This window comes from Oryza sativa, chromosome 1 (assembly GCF_034140825.1).
Source record: "Oryza sativa Japonica Group chromosome 1, ASM3414082v1".
Classification (NCBI taxonomy): Eukaryota; Viridiplantae; Streptophyta; class Magnoliopsida; order Poales; family Poaceae; genus Oryza; species Oryza sativa.
Window position 1 is genome coordinate 39,101,874 of NC_089035.1, and position 23,903 is coordinate 39,125,776.

At 44.7% G+C, this 23,903-nt stretch overlaps 5 protein-coding genes and 1 long non-coding RNA gene across 6 annotated transcripts; 3 read left to right on the forward strand and 3 right to left on the reverse strand.

The window, feature by feature from the left end:
- Positions 1-135: 135 nt before the first annotated feature.
- Positions 136-605, reverse strand: LOC136351259 (uncharacterized). The gene is made up of 2 exons (XR_010738568.1): positions 329-605; positions 136-213 (listed from the first exon to the last, which is right to left on the reverse strand). It is a non-coding gene; the product is annotated as an uncharacterized lncRNA (long non-coding RNA).
- Positions 606-641: 36 nt separating this feature from the next.
- Positions 642-3,665, reverse strand: LOC107276097 (uncharacterized). The gene is made up of 3 exons (XM_015769761.3): positions 3,319-3,665; positions 2,899-3,128; positions 642-1,449 (listed from the first exon to the last, which is right to left on the reverse strand). Exons 1-3 carry the CDS (start codon positions 3,635-3,637, stop codon positions 844-846), a joined length of 1,155 nt encoding a protein of 384 aa, XP_015625247.1. The 5' UTR covers positions 3,638-3,665; the 3' UTR covers positions 642-843.
- A 392-nt stretch (positions 3,666-4,057) lies between these two features.
- LOC4324884 (abhydrolase domain-containing protein C22H12.03) lies at positions 4,058-9,218 on the forward strand. The gene is made up of 13 exons (XM_015767502.3): positions 4,058-4,272; positions 5,781-5,924; positions 6,001-6,027; positions 6,152-6,242; positions 6,406-6,449; positions 6,534-6,632; positions 7,415-7,472; positions 7,574-7,626; positions 7,727-7,828; positions 7,940-8,005; positions 8,142-8,266; positions 8,357-8,528; positions 8,770-9,218. The coding sequence occupies exons 1-13, from the start codon at positions 4,138-4,140 to the stop codon at positions 8,854-8,856; spliced, it is 1,203 nt and encodes a 400-aa protein (XP_015622988.1). The 5' UTR covers positions 4,058-4,137; the 3' UTR covers positions 8,857-9,218.
- Positions 9,219-9,681: 463 nt separating this feature from the next.
- Positions 9,682-12,432, forward strand: LOC4324885 (putative receptor protein kinase ZmPK1). Its single transcript, XM_015775252.3, has one exon. The coding sequence runs from the start codon at positions 9,871-9,873 to the stop codon at positions 12,349-12,351; it is 2,481 nt and encodes an 826-aa protein (XP_015630738.1). The 5' UTR covers positions 9,682-9,870; the 3' UTR covers positions 12,352-12,432.
- A 5,520-nt stretch (positions 12,433-17,952) lies between these two features.
- On the forward strand, positions 17,953-18,708 carry LOC107276354 (ethylene-responsive transcription factor ERF020). Its single transcript, XM_015790485.3, has one exon. It carries the CDS (start codon positions 18,041-18,043, stop codon positions 18,608-18,610), a length of 570 nt encoding a protein of 189 aa, XP_015645971.2. The 5' UTR covers positions 17,953-18,040; the 3' UTR covers positions 18,611-18,708.
- Positions 18,709-19,749: 1,041 nt separating this feature from the next.
- Positions 19,750-22,585, reverse strand: LOC4324886 (uncharacterized). Its single transcript, XM_015779261.3, has 3 exons — positions 22,280-22,585; positions 21,347-21,474; positions 19,750-20,649 (listed from the first exon to the last, which is right to left on the reverse strand). The coding sequence occupies exons 1-3, from the start codon at positions 22,536-22,538 to the stop codon at positions 19,972-19,974; spliced, it is 1,065 nt and encodes a 354-aa protein (XP_015634747.1). The 5' UTR covers positions 22,539-22,585; the 3' UTR covers positions 19,750-19,971.
- Positions 22,586-23,903: the final 1,318 nt, after the last annotated feature.

Below are 23,903 nucleotides of genomic sequence, written 5' to 3' on the forward strand. Positions count from 1 at the left end.
ATAAATTGCATCCTAACATAATTTATATGCTACTGCTGCAATCTAGTATTAAATGTCTGGAAATAGGAAAACCAACCTGATTATCTTGGTTTTCCATAGGTAGGTAAGGCATGCCATGTCAGTGATGTACCAACATTCAGCTCAAAATGAGACTTCATAGCCACAACCCACAAGTGAATTACAGTTTGGCTTAACGACAAGCCTGATCAAGTTCTGTAACCAAAGTAATCAACAATCAACTTCCTCAACACATATCTGGGTACATGCATAGAAGTTTCATTGCAAGCAGCCAAGCATTCCTAGTGACAGAGCTGGTCGAGAAGCTCACCTGAACTTGTCCTAGATGCTTATCAAGAAACCAACTTGTCCTAGACTGCAGTATATTACAGTACACTATATTATTAGTAACACGGACAACACCAAATTCCTAGTGATAATATGTTTGTGTTGTGTAAAGATAATAATAAAGATGTGGTCGACAAGCTGATTCGGTAAGTGGCATCTAAACTAGAAATTTTCTCATTAGCATCACCCCTTTTATTCCATTATATGTCCACATTGCTCCGCGTGCACAAAGTGGGGCGCCGTTCATCCACCACAAATTCTGTCCAAGAAAATGGGGCATCATAAAATACAAAATCTCATCAAGATAGGAAATCGAACTTTATCCGTAGCGGTGGCAATACTGCCAACATTCTATACACAGGATACCGCGTCCATCAAGAGTTCGCTATTCTAGCTAGTAAACAAAAGAAAAAAAAACCAACACCCCATTTCAGAAGTTCAGAAGCAACAGATCCAAAGGAACATCACAATTCACATACCACTGTGCAATGTACTTAATTAAGTATAGCCATCAGGAAGCAAGGAAAGAAGTGACCAGTTGACAGTTACTTCCAATTTACAAAAGCCCACGTCAAGAGAGCTCTGGCTCATACCGGCTTCCTTAGGCGTGAAATCCTTCTCATCTTCTATCACATTATCAGTTCCAAGTGCCAGCACTGAAACGGTCAGGTCTCCCTCACCTTCCACGGAAACAACATGGCGTGAAAGCTTGATCATGCGATCAGCAGTAACAGGCACCATCTCACAATATCCAGAATCAAGCAGCAGGACTTTATTGTCTTTTAGACTGGGGGTATGGGCAGTGAATGCACCACGAAAACCATCTTTCCATGACCCATCAATGATACGCACACTGATTGAGGCCTCCAAGGACTCAACAACAAAGCCAAATGTCAACTCCAGCGTGCTAAGCCTGCTAGTGTACTCTCTATTAACCAAGCGCGTTTCACCTCTATCAGAAGCACCGGTGAGCGGGACAGCTAAAAAGCTTAAATCTTTATCCTCAGATTCGACAGAGCCCTTCACTTTCAGCGGGGCCTCAAAATACACAGGGTCAGATACCACAACAGCACGCGTAGGACCTGTCAGTAATAAATATCGATCCTGCATGCAATGCGCAAATTAAGTAAATAATATTACTTCACCAGCTCGTAGTAAGACATGATTACATGTATATAAAAAGAAAGTTTATCCATTGATGTTTTCTCCATTCATCAAGTGCAACTTGATGAAAATAAGCATGAAATGGGAGTCTGGTGCCACAGCAAAAAAGAAAAAAGAACTTATAGGGGGCACTGCCACTAGCGAATAAATTGAGTTGGTTCAGCACGCAAATTGAAATATTTCAGAAACCTTGAAATTGAGTGAACCAATATGTACAAACAATAAGAAATCTGATGACAAAGAAAAGCTAAATTTGGCAGCACAAAAACATTACAAAACCATATACAAATGCAAAGTGCATATAATAAATGATACGGCATGCACAACATAAAAAAAACAAAAAGAACCATTCGCTTGGCACATTAGTGACAGAAAATACAGGATATCTGTTGAGGTGTGCATATTCTATAGACACATTAAAGCATGCTTATTTCAGATATTCGATCTACAATGCCTTGCGAATAGTCCTATAATATTCTCAATCCAAAATTTCAAAACAGTAGCAACTGGAGTACTGAATATAGAAGAATAGAATGCTAACCTAAACTGGAAGCATGCCTGACCTGTGCATTTTGTCTATGCACCATGGGTGCACACATAAATGGCCTATAACTCTTAAAGAGCAGTTAGTTGCAGGTACTCAACAAATCTCAGTTAGCTATAGATCATACTTTTCGCCAACATGCTATTAACTCTTGATCAATCTTTTTATTGGCATACCACTAAAAAGTTAAACATAATCACTAAATTGGCAACCAAAATGCATCGATCATACACTAAAATTCAACTTGCCCATTGACGTGTAGAAGACATCAAGATATAACACATTTTGTGGAAGCACAAACGCTTTGCAAGGATGCTTATTAGCGATGCTATTTCCACATTTAGATATCTATTAAAAGCTAAACTTTTGATTTGACACGCAGCACAATTTCCATGGCTAGTAGGCAATTGATGCAGTTTCATTTGTTTGGAGCACAGTTTAGAACAACTTACAAAGTAATTTGTACCACAGACTTCACAAGCATTTTGATAGCCATACCAATACGGATTAGTATGTTTAGTTATGGTAGGAATGGTTTTCTATGTAAATTGAGCTGTCTTTATGATTCTGATATAAGTAACAAATGTGGAAATCCTATACTTAGCCATGGCAATGCATTACTAGAAGCAAGCAAACTGTATCACCATGTATAAGTAGTCTTCTAAAAGTCCATTTGAGGTGGGCTAATTTGATATGAAGAAACCAAGGAATAAAGTGCAACAAATATCTCTATATATAAATAGTAAAAACTACTAGTAGCACAATGTGTGTCCACGCACAAATCATGATTTAATTATGCAAAAGGAAGAAATATAAAACGATGTACAATAGGAAATAAAGTGCACCTCTTTAGTAATTGTTTGGCAGTTATCCCTGGTGCGGTTGAAGATCATAATGCGGTTGCGGTCAATCGTGTCGCGCGCAGCAATGAGACCAAACACATTGATCGGCCACTGTAAGCCCCCTCTTATTCCCTTTATTTTGACCGAGATGATCTGCAGAGTGTGACGGACTGAAATATGTCTCGGCATAGAGTCGTCCTTACGGTGTGTATAGCGCATGGGTGGTATAGGCGCTGCATGTAGCGAGTATCAATCAACCAAAGAATACATACAGTAGATAATGCAATCCTAACAAAGTAGTGATCAACCCTAAAGAACCCAATCCAATCAATTCCTATGTACTCCCAATGAATTACTATCAATATGCTATCAAGGAGTATATAATATAAAAGGAATCAAAGAATGTATCAATGAATTACTGACAGATTGTGTCGTAGGGACCGAAGATGGCGGACCAACGGTATTCCCAGTCCTCGCGGTACTCGCGAGCCTTGACGCCCGGTGTGTCGGACCAGTCTTCGTTGGGGTACTTGGCCATCTCCTTGGCTATCTCCTTCAGGGTCTCCTCCCTCGCCTTCCTGTGCCACTCCGCCGCCTTCTGCTTCATGCGCAACTCCAATTCGGGGTCTCTCTTCTTGCTACTCGGCGCCCCGCATTCCCCCTCCCCTAATCCGCGTTCTCCCTTCTTTCTACTCGCCTCCGCCTCCTCCTCCTCCTCCTCCTCCTCTACCTCCTTCTCCATCTCGCCGCAGATGCTGTAAACCCAACACAAAGAAAACCTAGGTTGTGGGGGGATAATTAAACCTCGCGTAGGGGAGGGGTGAAATATATTTTTTATGCCGGGCCTATGCTGGAGGCCCATGTAACTGCGCTCGTTTGTTGTGGGGCCAGCCCAGCCCAGCCCAAGGCCCACCAAACCTACAGACAAGTCGGGTCCCCCCGCCTACCCGCCCACCGGCCTGGCCACACACCGCCGCCACGCTGGACCGCCTGGTACGGAAACGGGTCCCACAGGTCAGAACCCGGCTGCGGCACGCCACATGTCACGGGTGGCCCCCACGCGTCAGCGTCACGCTCTTCGGGTTCTCCGCCTCCGCTGTTCCGTCTCCGACTTCCCCACCACGAAAATAAATTCGATTTTTTTTCCTTTCCGTTTTTCTCCATTTCGCTGACACGGCACGCGCATACGGACAACGCCACGCCGAGTTCGCTCGTCTCCGCTCTCGCTGCGTCGGTGATCTGATGGCGGCGGCGGCGTCGGCGGCGCCGCGCGTCCTCTCCGCGGAGCCGAGGAGGAGGGATCCGGTCGCCGTGGGAGTCCCCCCGTGGCGGCTGTCACCGGGGAGTAGGGTTCGCGCCGCCTCGCGCGCTCGCCAGGTACCCCTCACCCATTATTTCCCCTTTGCTTTCGGTGATCGAATTGGCTTGCTCGTCAGATTCGTAGTAATGGACTGTTGTTAGGAGATAATGCGTTGTGGGGTTGTGGGTGTTTTCGTCTGTTGTTGATTGATTGGAGCTTAATCGCTAGGCTTTTGGGTGCAATTTTTGGTAAAGTGGTAGGCGGGTGGCGACCGGGTGATCAGCGTAATGCAGATGCAAGCAGGGCAGAAGCAGAAATGCATTATTACTATTAAGTGCACCTTTTGTAGTACACATTTCTTGCGTGTTTGAAAACCCTTAGTCTTTGTTTAGTTCACACCGTGGATTGTGTTTGTCGTTATGTTGTCGTGCTCATACAAATTTCCCTGATATATAAACCTATCATTTGGAGTAGGATGCACAGGGAAACATTGTTAGGTAACTAAAGGGTCTAATTGTCACCGGTTATGTGTTTTTAAGACTCTTTTTAGGTCGTGATCTGTTATTAGTGTAGGTGTGAGCAATAATGCTTTGGTAATTATATATAGAGGACTTTTACAGTACATTCTACCACAAGTATATACTAGCAGTATGTGAAAAGGTAGATTTGGTATTTGTTAAAACTATGAAAAGGGCTGTTTAGTAATTTGAAATTGAGATTTATTTCTTGCGATTTAATTCAATCGGGAGTTCTTCGATCTCGTCGTCCGGGCGTTGTAGCGCTCCCATCGCGCGTGGCGACGGCGCGAGTGGAGGCGTAGCGATTCCTTCGACGGTCGGATTTAATCTAGTAGATTGAGTTTGCAATGGGCATGATTTGCGTAAGAACACTAGGGAAAAAACTGGTCAGGGATAAAACCACATGATAGTGTAAATAGATTTGATCTGTTCACAGCAATGAAGTGGATTATCTCATACATTTCTTGGTTCGATCAGTTTCTAAGTGTCTGAATCCCTAACACATACCAAGTCCTTAATTCATTGAACTTAATTAAGAAAGAACGACGGCGCCGATTGTGGTCGTCGGCAGCTTGCAGAAGAAATTAGCGGCGACGATCGCCCATGCGCGCAGCATCGAGAAAAAAAAAGGGCTTCGACTGGGTAGGCGGCTATCGATCGGATCTGACCAAGTGAGGAAACGTGAATTTAAAAAATTAAACCCCCCCCCCCCCACACACACACACACATAAATAGATAAAAAGACAAATATACCCTAAACAATTTATACTGCAGGATATTTGGGAGGAAGATCAGATGAATTTACACCATTAGATCAAATATACTGGTAGTATATACTAGCAGTAGAATGTACCGTAAAAGTCCTCTTATATATAATGTGTAGTGCAATAGGAAGTGTGTCTGGTGGCTAACTTAGTGCTCTAAATTCCTACCGAATTATTTACAGTGTTGAGAACCTTGCTGCAAGGATACTGGCCTGCCTTCTTGAGTTATGAATTTTTGCTACAGCTGCTGATGCATTTGTGAGCTTCTGATCATGATTGTGTATTTTGCTTTTTTGGCTTTAGGAAAATGTTCGTCGTGGCCAGTTGATATCGACTAATATCAAATCAAGGCCATTGCTGTGCCCTCCATGCCGTTGTGTTCAGATGGCATTGGCCAACACAAGGATTGCTTATCAGCCTGATGTTCAGAAGCATAGTGGAGTTTTGGTAAGGAAGATTGAAGCTTCAGAAGTATACAAACTTCATTCCTTGCTGACAAATCGTTTCTGTTCATTCCCTGCAGGCCTATGAGCTGGTTCAAGGGAGCCTTGTACGTATTGCATTCATACGAACTCAGTGACATGTCACTAGTTGTTAAATAATGTTAGCTAGAAGTTAAATGGTCAAATGTTATGGTGTAAGACAAGCTATTCATAGCCATCACTTCACCTCAGGTGCAATGGAACTCATTTATGGACAAATCAGTACCTGATCCACCAACAGCTGTTCTCCTTCATGGCATCCTTGGGAGCAGGAAAAACTGGGGTAATTGAGAAGTGCTTGCTTTCCTATTGCATACTTTGTTTCCTGGTGTATTGGGTTTGTTGTTGTGTTCAGTTTGCAGAGTGAAATACTGACACATTTTAAAGCTGTTTTGGCTGTATAAATGCATTTAATCACAAAATTAATTAACTGTGTTGATTTGAAGGATCTTTTGCAAAGAGGCTGGCTCAGGAATTTCCGATGTGGCAGGTTACTTTATCTAAAATTCTGCTCGCAATCTGACTTATTTCACAGCATAAAGAAAGAAACTGTACCTGCCTTTTCCTCATGCAGTTCCTCTTGGTTGATTTGCGTTGCCATGGAGATTCAGCGTCAATTAAGAAAAGAGGACCGCATACTGTTGCCTCAACTGCTCTTGATGTTCTAAAGCTGGTTTGTGTTTTCGTCTTACTGCTATTTCTGTCTTAGCTTCTATTATCTACACACTGAGTTAAATATGTCTGTGGCACTGATATCAAATATCAATATATGGAATCACAAAATATATATGCATGTGCTTGGGTAGTTGTGTTATATGCCTTTGTTGCATTGAGAGAATGGTTAGAACTCAAAATGCTTGAGAACTTTGCATACCTTTTTTGCCGCCATGCACATGTCAGTTAGCTTAGGCTGAGTTTGTGAGTGAAGGTTTCCAACGAAACGGCAGATTAGCGCATGATTAATTAAATATTAGCTAAAACAAACTTTAAAAATGAATTAATATGATTTTTTTTAAAGTAACTTTCCTATAGAAACTTTTTACAAAAAACATAATGTTTAACAGTTTGGATAGCGTGCACGCAAAAAATGAGGAGATAGAAGTTGGGAAATGGGAGTTTAGAACACAGCCTTAGTAGGACAAGGTTTAGGTCAAACGTTTGTAACTTTGATTATCAATAACTTTTAAAATATTTAGTTTAAAGGCACTAAACAATATATATATATTTGTCTTACAAGATACTATAATAAAAGTAAAAATGTTTTTATTTATTGTACATATTATAACAGAAAAACATAGTCAAAGATATATTTTGGAGGCCATGTCATTGTCCAAAAGGTTTTCCTGGGACTGGGCTTTCATTTCTTGTTATTTTATATCTTAGTAGCTTTCAGTTCACCTCAGCCTTTTTCCCATTTATCTGTCACCTTATGCTAATTAATCCAAAATGCAACAGATAGTGCAGCTCAGGCTAACCCCACGGGTGCTGGTTGGTCACAGCTTTGGTGGAAAAGGTTTTCCTGTTTCCTTTGTCTCCCCTTACCATACATTTATGGTATGATTTAGATTGTAAATAATCCACGAGCATCCCAGTCCTCACGGATTTTCTTTGCAGTGGCTCTGAGCATGGTAGAACAAGCTGCAAAACCGCTTGCACGTCCTGTCAGGGTAATCATGAGTACTTTTCTGAATGGTTTTAGTGTGACAATTATGGGTGATATTTCTAATCTTTTGTCTAAGTTTATTCTGTATATTGTGTCCCCTAAAGGTATGGGTTCTTGATGCTACTCCTGGCAAGGTTCGTGCTGGGGGAGATGGCGAAGATCACCCTGCTGAACTTATTGAGTCCCTCAGAAGAATGCCTATGCAGGTTGGCCTTTTAGCGTTATATGTACACCTATATGACTGCAAAATTGAGTCTGCAGAAGTGGATGCTATATGTTTCACCATATGCTTTCTGTTTTCTGAACTTTAAACCCAGGTTTCTTCAAAGCAAGAAGTGGTGGATGCTCTAGTCAAAGAACAATTTTCTGTGGATGTTGCACGGGTATGCTTGAATACTCCCCTGATGTCAAGGCACCCTGCCAAGCTTACTTGATTTGACTGGCATAAAAACGTCACTTGATTTTTCATCTGCCATGAAACAAAAGGCATTTCAATGCATAACTGATTCTTTGTTTCAGTGGGTGGCTACAAATCTCCGACGAAGCAGTCCATTAGGGTCACTATCGTCTTCAAGCTTCTCATGGATTTTTGACCTAAATGGCATATCTGACATGTACAAGTCCTATGAAGAGACTAACTTATGGTAAATCCTTCATGATTCCTTTTTGTAATCATCTAGACCTGCAACATGTATTGTCTATTAAGCTATAAACTATTTGGATGTGCCGTTCAGGGGGATTGTAGAGAATGTACCAAGGGGTGTTCATATTAATTTCCTTAAAGCTGAAAGAAGTTTGCATAGATGGGCTCTTGATGATCTCCAGAGAATTCATACTGCTGAGGAACTGGCTGCAGATGAGGGTGGAGGAGTTGAAATGCACGTGCTTGAAGATGCTGGACATTGGGTATGCTTACTATATCCTTGTAATTACTCCTAGATCTTCTGGCAGCATTCTCCATAAGATAGTACTGTGATGAAAAAGTAGTATTCTTTACTACAGCTTAGATTAGATACCCTTATATTAACCATGTGCTCATGGGTCAGGGTCATAACCATCTGACATACCTGTGCTAATTATGATGTTGCATATAATACAGATTTACTGACAATAAATAAGATTTAATTGTGGTCTTATCTCCTTTCAGGTTCATGCAGATAACCCTGATGGGCTATTTAGAATTCTCTCATCAACCTTCCGCATCGAGGCTACCATAAGAGGGATGCAGAATTGAGGTGCAGAAGCCCCAAAACAGCTTCTGCACTATGCAGTACTACTGTACGTGCGTAGGGTAGACAATACATTACATGAAGAGAGAAGACACATGAAAGGCATCAACACAAACTTGTATTCAGTTTTGTAGAATATGAAGAGCTGAAAAAACTTCAGCGAGGGATCAAGCTAACTGCCAACATTGTTGTGTGTGGGTCATTTGTTCATTCATTTGATTCTTCGATCTTGTATGTAACATGACAGTCGGCTGCAGTTCTTGGAGGAAAAACCTGTAATTATGTTCTCATGCAATGAACAGATGTGTAGGTGTTACAGATTTTGGTTTCAGTCTTCACTTGAGATATCAAATATGCTATTTTCCTCTGACTCGTCCAAATTAGTCCTTCGTCCAAGATCTCTTCAGCTGTGCTCCATCCTTCATATTTGTTTGATGAACGGAATTCTACAGTACTGTTCTCGTCAAGAGGTCAAGAAAGCTCCATGAGTTCTTGTTTTACACATTCATAATACCGGACGCTAAAACTACGGTTTAGCAAAGAATCTTCTATACCGAAAATTGTTTGCACAGCAATTCCTACTAGTTTAATACTAGTCATCAGCGTAGCATGGCTGTCAAGTCAAACAATGAGCTCTGCAAAATAAAAAGTCAAACAAAGAGTTCTTATTGAGTAGGTAAGTGAAAATTCTCCCTGGATAACACGGGTGATCTCAGGTTCTCAACTGACAGCTGGGAAAAAACGACGCATATGGATAATTTTTTCATTTTTGAAAAACGTGTTCTTTAGTAGTTTCTTAACAAGTCAGTTCTCTAAAGCTACCTATCCATTGTTCAATTGCCGCCGAGTTGACACAATTAACACCAAGCAATGGTCATTAGCGCTGACACAATGACATACTCCTAATTAGTACTGCAATTTTGGGTCCTTGGGTTGTTAGAATTCATAACTAACTGAGATGCGAGATTTCACCTTAGTTTACAGCAGCTGCAGCTATTAGCTTCGGTGGTGCAGGATTGATGCCAGCCATGGCGGACAATCCTCCATTGATCATGCTCCTCGCGTTCTTGTTCTCTGCTCTTCTTCTTCTTTCTCCGGCTCATGGCGGCAGCCGCCTTCAAAGAGGTGAATCGCTCTCCGTGGAACGCGCCTCCGACATCCTCGTGTCCTCCAATGGCGTCTTCGCGTTCGGCTTCTACAACCTCTCCTCCACCGTCTTCACCGTCTCCATCTGGTTCGCCGCCTCCGCCGGCCGGACCGTCGCCTGGACGGCCAACCGCGACCGGCCGGTGCACGGCGCGGGGTCGAAGCTCACGCTGCGGCGAGACGGCCGCCTCGTGCTCGCCGACTACGACGGCACGCCGGTGTGGCAGACCAACTCGAGCTCCGGCGCCGCCGCCGCCGCGGAGCTGACGGACTCCGGCAACCTCGTCGTGACAAGCCATGGCGGGGACGTGTTGTGGCAGAGCTTCGACTACCCGACCGACACGCTGCTGCCGGGGCAGCCGGTGACGGCGACGGCGAGGCTGTCCACGACGGACGTGCTCCACCCGACGAGCCACTACGCGCTCCGGTTCGACGACCGCTACCTCCTCTCGCTGGCGTACGACGGCCCGGACATCTCCAACATCTACTGGCCGGACCCCGACGCCAGCAGCTGGGCCAACGGCAGGATCTCCTACAACGCCAGCCGCCGGGGCGTGCTCGACGACGCCGGCAGGTTCCTCGCCAGCGACAACACCACGTTCGTCGCGTCCGACACGGGCGCCGCCGCCGGCGGCGTCACGTGGCGGCGGCTGACGCTGGACCACGACGGCAACCTCCGGCTGTACAGCCTGCGCGACGCCGACGGGGGGTGGTCGGTTTCTTGGATGGCCTTCTCCCAGCCGTGCGGCATCCATGGCCTCTGCGGCTGGAACGGCCTCTGCGTGTACACGCCGCGGCCGGCATGCTCGTGCCCTCCAGGCTACGTTCCCGCCGACGCCGGCGACCGCGGCAAGGGCTGCCGGCCGACGTTCAACCTCACCTGCGGCGGCGGCGGTGGCCGGCCGGAGATGGGCTTCGCGCGGCTGCCGCAAACAGACTTCTGGGGCTCCGACCTCAACCTCTTCTCCTCCATCTCCGTCGACGGATGCAAGGCGGCGTGCCTCGAGCTCTGCAACTGCGTGGCGTTCGAGTACAAGGATGACGTCAGCGACTGCTACCTCAAGTCGGCGCTCTTCAACGGCAAGACCTACCCCGGCTACCCCGGCACGGTGTACCTCAAGCTTCCGGCGAACTTGGTGGCGGAGTCAGACACCTACACCGCCGCCCCGGCCGCCGCCGCCGCCGTTAATCTCGCCTGCGACGCCGCGCGAACAGAGGAGGTTCTCCTCTCCTTCTCGGCCGCCTCCCCGGACACGTCGTCGTGGCGCTACTACTACGGGTTCCTCTCGGCGTTCTTCGCCGTGGAGCTCTGCTTCATCGCCTTCGGGTGGTGGTTCACGGCGAGGAGCCGGCCGGCGACGTCGGAGCAATGGGCGGCGGAGGAAGGGTACAGGGTGGTCACCGACCATTTCCGGCGGTTCACCTACGGCGAGCTCAGGAAGGCAACCAAGAACTTCAAGGACGTGATCGGTCATGGCCGGTACGGCTCCGTGTACAGGGGCGTCCTCGCCGGCGCCGGCGACGACCGCGCCGTGGCCGTCAAGAAGCTCAAGGCCGCGACGCCGCAGCGTGGGGACGACGAGTTCGAGACCGAGGTGAGCGTCATCGGCCGGATCAACCACATGAACCTGGTGAGAATCCGCGGCGTCTGCTCGGAGCGCCACCGCCGGCGGCGGCTGCTTGTGTACGAGTACGTGGACAACGGGTCGCTCGCCACGTGGCTGTTTGGCGCCAAGGAGACTCTCAATTGGAACCAAAGGTACAACATTGCCGTTGGTGTGGCCAAAGGTTTGGCCTATCTCCACCATGAGTGCCTCGACTGGATCATCCACTGCGACGTTAAGCCAGAGAACATACTTCTCGACGAGGATTTCGAGCCCAAGATCAGCGATTTCGGGCTCGCGAAGATGCAACAGAGGAGGGATCTCGATGATCCCGCCTCGTTTAGCATCAGAGGGACCAGAGGGTACATGGCTCCGGAATGGGTTTCGAGTCTTCCGATAACCGAAAAGGTTGACGTGTACAGCTACGGTGTCGTGCTTCTGGAGCTGGTTAGAGGGGCCAGAATGGCGGATTTGGCCACGGATAGCGTTGGTGATGCGGAGATTGCGATGAGACAGTTGGTGTGGAAGATCAGGGAAGGGTTGAAGATTGGTGATCGGACATGGGTAATCAGCTTGGTGGATCGTAGGTTGAATGGTAGCTTCGTTTACTCACAGGTGGCGTTGATGCTGGAGGTGGCTACGTCGTGTTTGGAGAAAGAAAGGAACCAAAGACCAAGTATGAATGATGTAGTTAAGAAGTTTTACACATCAGACAAAAAGGTTGAATTCATTGGGGAAATGTCAAGCTAGCAAGCAATCTGATGGCAATGTTGTAGTTGTAAACCTCCTGTACAAACTTCAACTATAGTGAAAAGGAGTTCTTTTTTGATACTCTTTGTGCTAGTAAATCAACTTTTTATGCCATCATTATGTTAGTAAACCAACTTCCATACCATCGTTATATCAGTAAACCGACTTTCGTACCATCTTGCATCGTTGTTATGCTAGTTCCATAAAAACTTAGAAGTTGACCACTAACTTTGACACTATAGCTGTTTGAATTTAGACAAACATAACGATCATAGCTCATGTGTAAAGATTAAAAAAAAAGTATAGGTGGCTTATGAGTCGATCGATGCTCAATGGTCAATGTGCTAGGCTGCTAGCTTCTATTGGCTCCGACCATCGGTTGGGCCGGCCCAACTGGCACGTTGACCTAAAGATTGGGCTAGGCCCATGCGTTAATTCGATTAGTATTCGGGAGAACGCGGCCTCCACGTATTTAGGAATAAGTCCACTGTGACTCCCTTGACTACTAGCCGAATCTGATTCGATCCCTAAACTGGAGAATATATCGACCCGCAAACTATTAAAACTGGTGCAATTTTATTCTCTCGACGGTTTTGGAAGATGGTTTCGCTGAAATCTATGACACATCATGGTGCGGAGGGCATCACCCAGAACGGTTTGCACATGAGCTCCGAGACACCAGGGCACGGCCGCACGGTCTCCATGCTTCCGTCGCCGAGGTCGTAGACGCGCAGCGGCCCACCGTCCGGCTCCTCCAATATGTTGTGCATGAAGTAGACGCGGTTGCCCTTCACCCCGTGCGCGCTCGCCGAGCACAAGAGCGCCGCGTTGGCGTCGCCGAGGAGGAGCGCGCGGTCGCCGAGGTCGCCCACCTCGCGGAACGCCGGCCGCTCGTCGCCGGCGCCGCCGAGGTCGATGGCGCACACGCGCACGGCGAGGATCTCCGGCGTGAACCCCTTGAAGAAGACGTACACGTCGAACAGCTCGCCGTGGGACGCCACCAGGAATGACTTGGCGAAGTTGGACCCCTCGGGGAACTCGATGTGCGGGTAGTCGAGGTAGCTGAACTCCGGCGATGGGGTGAACTCGAGGACGCCAAGCTTGCCGGTGTCCGCGAAGTAGAACCTGCCGTTCACGGCGGCGATCTGGGAGATGAACTGTCGCCGCGGCGGCGCGTAGGAAGGCGGCAGGCCGACGTCGCCGATGTCGTAGTCGTGGGCGACCCACCCACCGCCGGCGGTGGCGCCGACGTGGCAGTAGAGGAGGCTGGGCTCCGACATGGCCAGCACGAGCACGACGCACGACGCGGCGGTGGGGTCGTCGGAGAGGTAGCACTTCCAGTTCGCCGGGAGCAGCTGCTCCATGCGAGGCAGCTCGACGCTCTCGCCGGTGGTTGGGTTCCACAGGCGAGTCCGCCGCGTGGTCCCGGCGGCCGCCGGCTCGCTGAGGAACACCCAACCGTGCGGCGTCACGTGGTAGTCGTTGCTCGTCAGCTCCGGCACGACGACGTGCGTCGTCTCCAGGGCGATGGTGTTGCCGGCGCCGCCGCCGGCGGCGGCGATGCGGACCACGGTGTGGCGGCGGCTGACCGGGTCGAGGCCGTGGTCGTAGACGAGCACCGGCAGAGGGCCGAACGGCGCCGGCGCCGGTGGCCGCTCGCCGGCGTGCGCGGACGTGCTGCTCGTGTGCTCCATGATGATGGAGTCGATCGTGTCTGGTGCGTTTGTTGCCTCGAGAGTTGCGATATGGTGATGTTCCCGTGTGCCCGCGGCCGCGTCTGCACGTAAATAGGCGGCGCCTCTGTCCCGAATCCGATTGTGAATCTGCGTCGTGAGTCGTGACGGACTCGGAGATCAAATTGTGCGTGTTTCTTTCGAAAACGCTAATAAAGTGGCGACAGTTTTTCCCTTTAAAATATGTCGGTTTGATGTGTTGCAAGTGACGTCCTTGTGAGTTGGGTCGCCAGCCCAACCATAGGTCCATAGACCCGTCAGATGGGCCGTCTATCATCTGAGTTATTTGTTTCGTTTTTTTCTCCTGGTCCCTGCAGCGTCCTTGTTTTCTTTTCCTTTTACACTAAAATAAAACTTGCTAATATTCCGTACATGTCAATGCGTTTCTACATATTCTGAAGCAGATAAATCGTGATCTTTTTCGATGGATGGTGCTCTTGGCAATATTTACATTAATATTATAATGGTTAAATTAGCATGCATATATATGAGTATACTAGTATATTGCCCGTGCATTGCAATGGAATTCTAATTTTAAAAAATCACATTGTCACCAATCTATTTTTGCCATCACTTTCTACATATACGTAACAATTTTATCAATATGATACCAATAATATATAGGACTACTAATATTAAAACAAAATGAGCACTTAGTGGAATAAGTACGATAGAACTGGTAAGATGCCTAAATTCATGACCGGCGCCGATATGTTTTCTTCTTTTATCATTGTTTAACTTTAAGCCACCCAACTCTTCTTTAACACATCAATAGCCTTGAGCACATCGACTTCTACACGCCAAAGAACTCCCCTACCTATGCATGTAAGAAAGTTTAGAATGATCCAAAATATAACAATGGTAAAATTATCATTGCCAAAGTGAAATTATAAGATAAGGATAGTCCAAAAGGAAATTTTAGTAATAAAAAATGGTAACTGCTTTATTTTGACAGTCCTGCTTTAACATTTGGCTGGTATACTGTTACGTGACACGTTATTTGAGCTCATTTCATTGCTACCCTGCTCAAAACAACACCACAGAAAGGAAGTGGACGACACTTAGCCTGAGTTCTTTGGGTCACTTTCCCAACTCACCAATCTAACTATCTTGTTTTTTTCGCATGTTTTCAAACTACTAAATGATATCTTTTTTTGCAAAAAAAAATATATACAAAAGTTGTTTTTTAAAAAAAACATATTAATATATTTTCAGAGAAAATTAGGTAATACTTGATTAATCATTCCATAATGAGTTACCAAAGAACATAGCCTTATATATGATTGGTCTTGAACTCTTGCTATACATGATTGGTCTGTTGCAAAATTCACAATATTGACACATATATACCTTCCATGAATTAATCTACAGGAGAAGCAGAGCTCAAACAAAATTTCCAGGCCTCGAAGACGATGTCTAGCCAAACGAGAGGGTCCAAATTAACAGCCGACCAATAACCGGTCGACCAGTCGAGAGCTGCCGACCACAACTCCCCAAATAGTCCAATGCCCGTTTTTAACCGTCAAACTACCAGTGATATATTCCCAGCAAAAAAAAAAACTACCAGTGATATATATATATATATATATATATATATATATATATATATATATATATATATATATATATATTCCCATGCGGGTCCCACTGTCAGTCTCAGGTAGAGGCCAGCCTATGGGGGGTCAATAAGAAAGAAAGTTTCTTGCATGGCGTGTTACGTGCATGGTGGTCTGAGATGAGATCGGATGGTCAATTCCACACGTGACAGCTTCGATTCGTATCGGCTTTGCTCGATTCCTCCGTCCTCCCTGTCCATCCAAACCACACGCTACCCCGGCCGTGTCACCGTCACAGAAAATATCCTTACGTCACCACCCGCGAACGAGTAAAGATTTTTATGACTGCATGCACCCCGCTCCCTTGACCATGATAGTAGTGTACGTGGTTTCACCTTCTGTCATAAATAATCGATGTTTGAAACATAAAAACAATATCGATATTATTTTAAGCATTTTTTTATTTTTGTTAATTTGCACTCTTATTTTGAGACTGAGTTGGAGGAAGTAGTGCATTAGATTGATTATGAATTACTACTGACCATGAGTATATGGGGAATGTTGTGAAGTTATAATAATTATATTTAACGATAAATCTAAATAGACCAATTTTTAAAAGTTGATTCGAAATGTTCAAATACTCCGTATGTCCCATAATAAGTTTATTTTTAGCTTATTTTATCTGTTCCAAAATAAATTTATTTTTAAAGTAATCATTACATCGGAGTTTGTGAAAGTAGGACATACTTGTATTGAGAGTAAATAAAACGAATAATAGTTGCATTGGGATTTGATAAAGAATGAGGATTATAGTTTTTTTATTTTATATTAGTATGTGTGTGATGATTGAAAAATAAACATATTTCGAAACGGAGGAAGTACATATTAGTAAGTAAAATTAAAATTTGTTGACTGCACATATTAGAAAATGCCACTTCCTTTTGATGAAAAGGAGTAAATGGTTTACTTGTGATAAATACTGATGCAGTGAAATTCATTAAGTCAAGGATAATACAATGTACTCCCTCCGGTTCTATAATAATTGACGCTTTAGACAAGGTTAAGGTCAAACTTTTATAACTTTGAGCATTAATAACTTTAAAAATATTTAGTTTAAAGAAACTAGAACAACATAGATTTGTCTTTCAAAGCACTATAATAAAAGTAAACATGCACTTATTTATTGTGTATATTATAATAGAAAAATAAGGTTAAAGATATATTTTGTAAATCGTATCATTGTTTAAAACGTTAATTAAAATGAAACCGGAGGTGACATTTATATTACAACCTGAAATCACTGGAGCCGGTCTGTCGGTCCGGTCAATACCAACAAGCGGTGCAACATGGGAGGGATTGACTACTTCAGATCGGATGCTTTTATTCAGTTTTGCCGCACGTTTTCATGCTTTTTAATTCGTTGGACGCTTGTTTTTTTAATCATTTTTTTTGTATGAATGGAATTATTCAGACATTCTCCGCCTAAATGAAACGAATATGCCTTTTGGTGTGTGGTTAGGTATTGCCGCCCATGTTAGTGGCTACTACTGTAGTCTTTTGTCACATCACTGGACAAGGCAAAACTCTCTACGGTCTTGGATGATGCTGCACTAGCTAGGTGATCATACCTAAAAAAAACGTACTCTGTGAGTGTGTTTAGCAGGCAAAAAATATGTTAAATATGTACATTCAATTTTTTGTTATTGGCAAAAAAAAAACAACAAGGTGCTCCGAAATCAACATGAACCACTTTGAAGAAAATTTTATTAAAATGATTTTCCTACTGAAAAAACAAATTTAAAAACTCACAGAATATGCTTAGTATTTATTTAAATTATTAATCCGAATAATTGAAGTTACTTGAATCGGGTTGAACTAATTAATTTCTAGACACTCAGAGTGTGTTTGGATAATGGGAAATGGAGAGTGGAATTAGAATTGGGAAATGAATAAAGGGTTAGGACTAAATGGAAGATGGAGAATGAATGGTTAGAATTTAAAGATACCTTTTGATGGGTGGGAAATCATTTCCCAATCCCATTATACAAATAATGCCTCAAGAGACTATGCAGTATTAACAATGGTTTGACCCTCCTGAGAGGTTTGACCCCGCCGCCTCAGCTTTACGTTGCTCACGTACCGGCCAGAAATATCACAGCACACACACACGGTTAACTTTTTTCCCGCGCGAAATCTCTCGAAGTGAAACATCCCAAGCAAAAATCCGATCGATTCGGCGAGCTAGCAGGTCAACTCGCCATGGCTGACCTCCCATGCATATATATACGCGTAGTACGTACACTTGCTTTCCCAACGCTCGCGAATCAAATCGAGGGTGAAATTAAGTCAAGAACGGAGAGAGATCACGGTGAGGTTGATCTCAGCTCGCCGGAGGAGGCAATGAGCCGGGCGGAGTGCGGCGGCGGCGAGGAGGAGGAGCGGTGCAGGTACAGGGGCGTGCGGCGGCGGCGGTGGGGGAAGTGGGTGTCGGAGATCCGGGTGCCCGGCACGCGGGAGCGGCTGTGGCTGGGGTCCTACGCCACGCCGGAGGCCGCCGCCGTCGCGCACGACACGGCCGTCTACTTCCTCCGCGGAGGCGCGGGCGACGGCGGTGGCGGCGGCGCGACGCTCAACTTCCCGGAGCGCGCGGCGGCCACGTACGGCGGCGGCGCCGCCGTGGCGCGCCTGTCGCCGCGGTCCGTGCAGCGCGTGGCGTCCGACGCCGGCATGGCCGCCGACGCGCAGCTCGTGGCGGCGCGGGACGCCGCGCCCGCGCCCGCGCCGGCGACGGCGTACGCGCGCCCGGATCACTGCGCCGGCGCGACGACGGCGCGGCACGACGAGCTGGCGCGCCGCGGGATGTACGGCGCTCACGCGCATGCCGCCGGCGCGAACGCCAGGACGAGCGGCGAGCGGCAGCTCGTCTGTGCCGAGGAGATTAGCGTGGATGACATGGAGATCCTGATGTAATCACGCAGTGACAAAATAGCAAAAAACAAAAATTAAGATTGGTATTAATTGGCTGATGCAATAATAAAGTTCAAAAAACACTGATAAGCAATTGAGAAGATGCTGTGTTGACCATGCTTGCGGCCAGGAACGCCGACGAAGACGATAGCTGTGACCTCAAAACTGACTGAAAGTTCCAGAACCAAACTGGAACTTCCCTTCGATGATTTTTGACTTTCTATTTGGTCATTTGTTTTTATAATAATTAATTTCTGTAATTAGTTACAGCACTCGTAAAACACTTCCACTATCTGCAACTTACATACTCTCCATAACACGAATTTGACGTTGCTGAAATTTCAATTTTCAAATTTATTCGCTGCATTCATCGCAGACTTGGCAGTAATTCTGGTATTACATGGCCTGGTTGTGAATGTACTGCAGGTAACATCTGCTCACGTCAAAACCGGTAGACTCTCGAGTGTAGACCAACTCTTCAGAGAGTATGACAACGGCAACAACGCAGTAATTGTAGTTACTCTCGCCAAGAACAGAACAAAGTCCAGGCCTCCAGGGCATTCAGAAACGTTGAATAGTTGCACACTTGCACTGAAAGTCTGAAATTTACCTGCAGTTCTGTCAGAAAGTCCACTATCATTTTTTTTCAACCCTTTTGAGTTCCTGTGTCTTCCTTTCACACAGTAGTTTAATTCCATAGCCGTTGCTGTGACTGTGAATTAATGAATTACTAATCAATAGGGGGATTAGACGAGTAGTGAGGACAAGTACTGAAACGAACGCGGGTATTGGCACGAAATAAAAAGGCGTTCGTGAGTGAGTGCAGGATTGTGGCGCATCTGAAGTATCTGCTTCTCACTGTCGCAATCTGAATCTCCCTACCTTTGTGCCTGACGCGTTTAGCTTAATCTTGTGCAATACACGTTTGACTAGAAAAGCAAAACATTTTAATGATTTAATCTCTCGGGCAATAGTTGTACTACTTGCCACTTAAGCCTTGCTTGAACAGTCACTTAGAGAGTGAAGTACAGTAAATATCAGTAATCACACACCATGAACACAGGACTGAGCATTATGAAAACTCGGTCAAATGAGCCAAGGCAATTATCTCAATTTCGGATTTTTATGTGGCACATAGAAAATTGATGGAAGCATGTAATTCCAGTAATTATTCACAGCCCACACCGTTCTATCACCAGTACTCCATAATATTTGTTCAAGTAATACAGAGGACAAAGACGACCACATGAAACTACTACTAGGACTGTTCAATTACCCTGGCCAGTGACCGGGCGAGATTATTCCCAATTATGTACAAACCAAGCACGTCAATTGTGCCAAACTATGCTAGCAAGCAAGAATTTTCACGAGCCATCTTCCTTTGGCTTTTGACTCAGTTCTGCGTACTGGCCTCCCATCAGCTTCAATATCTCAGTCCATAGGCAAGAAGGATCTGTTGCAAGGGAGTCGCTTATCAGGCCTGAGCTACAGGAAGTGACATGCCAGTATCCTTGATCAATCTCGCTCAACAACTGGTCGTAATCCCAGGCAGAGTACCCAACATAGAAGTTTAAGTCCTCAGGCTTAACCGCGCCACTCTTCAAAAGAGCACTGGCCTTCTCTAGGTCAGTCCTGAAACCGAAGCAGACGCCTGGCGACACCTCTTCGAACCCCTTAATTGGTCTGTCATCGGTAGTCCTCATCAAGAATATGCTCATGTCGACAGGTCCCCCAAAGAAGAGGGAGCAATCACTAAAAGGGGTTGCCTGGTTGCGGAACGATGGGTTCACGTGTTTCATTTTTGTATACAGTGGACGGTTTAGGATGACGCCAAATGGGCCGTCATAGGCATCTCTTGAACCTAATCTTAGGAGGAGAATTACAGTTCTCTCAAACGTACCATTGCCATCAAGCTCTTCAGCAGCAACCAGCACACAACCAGATTCTGGCATTGGAATAGAATGTGCCCACTTCCGAGGAAGACAGTGCACTGGTGCATCCGTAGCTGCTTGTGGTAGAGTATGTGCATCTACTGTTTGCACCTGATTTGAAAACATAACAGAGAATAGGCAGCAATGAGATAGTATTACATAATCAAAAACACCAATTATAGTTATGTAGAGACAGGATATTACTTTGCTTATGGAGAAAAAAAATATTTTTTCTAGACAGGGCAAAATGGATGTTGTTCAGGACAAGCATAGTGAATACTTGTGAACTATCAATTACACGCTGAAACATCCTGCAGCATTACTTGCAGTGAGAATGTCAAAACAAGGTACATGTGATAATTTCAAAATGTTCCAGCCAATTCACGATAATCTAAAGTAGAATGGAAAGTTGAATCTAGAATAATTATAACATGATGGTGTCACCATGACCATCCGATACAGTTTCCTTGTCTTAATTCAGTAATTCTTAAGAGAGCACATGTTGTCAGATAGATGTTTTCAGAAAGTGTAAAAATAGGTATAAAGCTGAGGTGAACATACAGGGCAACTAAAACTACAGAGATCGACTAGTTGCTTCCTTTCCCATATGGTACCGACAACAAATTATTTCAGAGGTGTTATGTAGTCGTTAGAATAGAGCTAACGCAAGGTGCGAAGCCAAAATCTCGGCAAATTATCTAGCAAGAAAATATTGTAAAGAACAGATGACCTATTATTAACCTCATTTACATTAAAAAAAGTGGATAGCCACAGTTAGATTAAATTAGTTTAAACTGATTGGCCATACCTTTGGAACCACAAAGCTTGCTCTAACGTCTCTCCAATATGACAAGTTACCAGGTACATACATTGTGTCATTGGATTGCAGTTCATTATTTGAAACATCTCCACTGGGAGCAGACGCATCACCTTTTCCTGTACGTAGAAATTATCGATTTGGTCATTTGGTGAGACCTACGACTAGTTAATCAATCAAGTTCATGAATTATGTTTTCCACAAAAAACACATGTATCTTATGAGGATTGAAAGAAATATATATTATTTTTAATAACACAATGAAAGAAACTGCCACGGTGCCACCACCACATAACTCAAAAGTTATCCATTTGCATTCCATAAAGCTCGCATCCAATGATCCACTTTACATTGTCTTTTTATACTAATACTAAGAAAATAAGAAATGCCAAACACATGTAATATGCTAATTTAGCAGTGTAAGCTAGAATACAAAACAAGCAATCAGAAACCTTCAGAGAAAAAAATCATATAAATAATCAGATTTCGATCATTTCTACGACCAAATAAGCATAGCAAACCATTTTACACCAATTGCACCATACTTGCACCAGAAACATTTCAATCTCCAAAGATATCCCAATCGTAAATACGTCGAATTCGTTCATTACCAGCACAAAATTTACCCCCAAACGTCATGAAACATTACGGCTAAGAAATCCACTGAAATACATAATAAACCCCAATCTCGATCCCATGTCTAGTAAGTGTTCTAAGTTCTAACGCAACCATTTTCATGACTCAATTTGAACAACTTCCAACGAAGAAACCTCACCCCCCCTGCGCCGATCACTCCAACCCGCATCGAATCTACAAAGGTTTGACCGCTTCCCACACAAAGACCCCCCAACCTTCACCATCCCAATCGCGCAAGTACGCACAAACCGGAAGCACCATCGGTTTCAATCGACCGAGAGAACCTACCGGAGGAGGAGGAGGACGCCGCCTTGTTCTTCTTGGGCTCGTCGCCGCCGCCCTCGTCGCGGCCGCCCTTGCTCTTCCTCCCTGACGCGCTGACCGCCAGCTTGGGCCACCGCTCCGCCGGCTGACGACGCCTCCACGAGCACCACCTCCCGGGCCCCGCGGCCAGCGAGCCGGCCTCGCCGGCGGCGGCGAGCGGCGGCGGGGTGCGCCTCGCCGGGAGGCAGGAGGACCCACCGCTGTTTGGGGTGAGGGCCCACATGTCGGTGGCCGCGAGGGGGGTTGGTGGCTCGGCCTTCGGGTCGGAATGGAAAAAATAAGATCGGAAGAGGGGAGAGAGAGAGTGTGGGTGGGGGTGGTCGCTGTGGGGCCCAGAGTGGGGCCCGGAGGGCAGGGAGAGCGGTTGGTTATGGTTCGGTGGCGCTTTGAGCGGGTTACGTGTCTCCAACTAAATTTGGGGCGAATTCGTTCTCTGTTCGATCGGATTCAAAAATCACGCTCTACTTAAATTAATTAACGAGAGCTATCTGGCTGCATGTGCTCACCAACGGTGGTTCGTGGAAATTTTAAAATCGTGATTCAATTAGTGGAATATGAATTTGTAGTACTAGGAAAGAATATATCACATCTCGTGATAGATTAATTTATTCTGAAATGGATCTAATACTCCCTCCGTTTCAAAATGTTTGACGCCGTTGACTTTTTAGCACATGTTTGACCGTTCGTCTTATTCAAAAAATTTAAATAGTTATTAATTTTTTTTTTCCTATCATTTGATTCATTGTTAAATATATTTTTACGTAGGCATATAATTTTACATACTATTTAATTTTTTTTCCTATCATTTGATTCATTGTTAAATATATTTTTATGTAGGCATATAATTTTACATATTTCACAAAATTTTTTAATAAGACGAACAGTCAAACATGTGCTAAAATATCAACGGCGTCAAACATTTTAAAACGGAGGTAGTATTACCTATCCTTCAATTGTTTTTAAGCATACTAGATTTTAGCTGGAAGCCTAACATGCAACCAATAATATATGCTAATCAACCATACAAATTAAGCATAAAGCACCTCATAGGTCATCCTCCCTCATGTCAAAAATATTTTTCAGACATATGGAGTAGTTTTCTTTAATAAGGCGAATAATCAAACAACATGTGAAAAAATTAACATTATGGTATATTTAAAAAGAGAGGTAGTAAATGCGAGTTTTTTCTTAAAAAAAGCATTTCCTATTGCTTTATGTATATATTTATTTATGGATTAAATGGAAATTTGGGGGTAAATTTATAACAAGGAAACAAAAACTATATGTGATATACATTAAGGGATAAATATTGGGTTTGTTGGTTAAATGAACATTTGGACCTAAATTTATAAACAGGGGAAAAAACTACAAGTTATTTACCTTTTGGGGGTAAACATTGATTAAAAAATTAAAATAAACTTAACAGAATTATTGGGGGTAAACATTGATGCAAAATGCAAAATAATGTTATTTAGCTTTTGGGGATAAACATCGATTAAAAAAATAAAATAAACTTAACAAAATTTTGGGGTAAACATTGATGCAAAATGCAAAATAAACTTCACAGAATTAATTGTGGAATAAAACA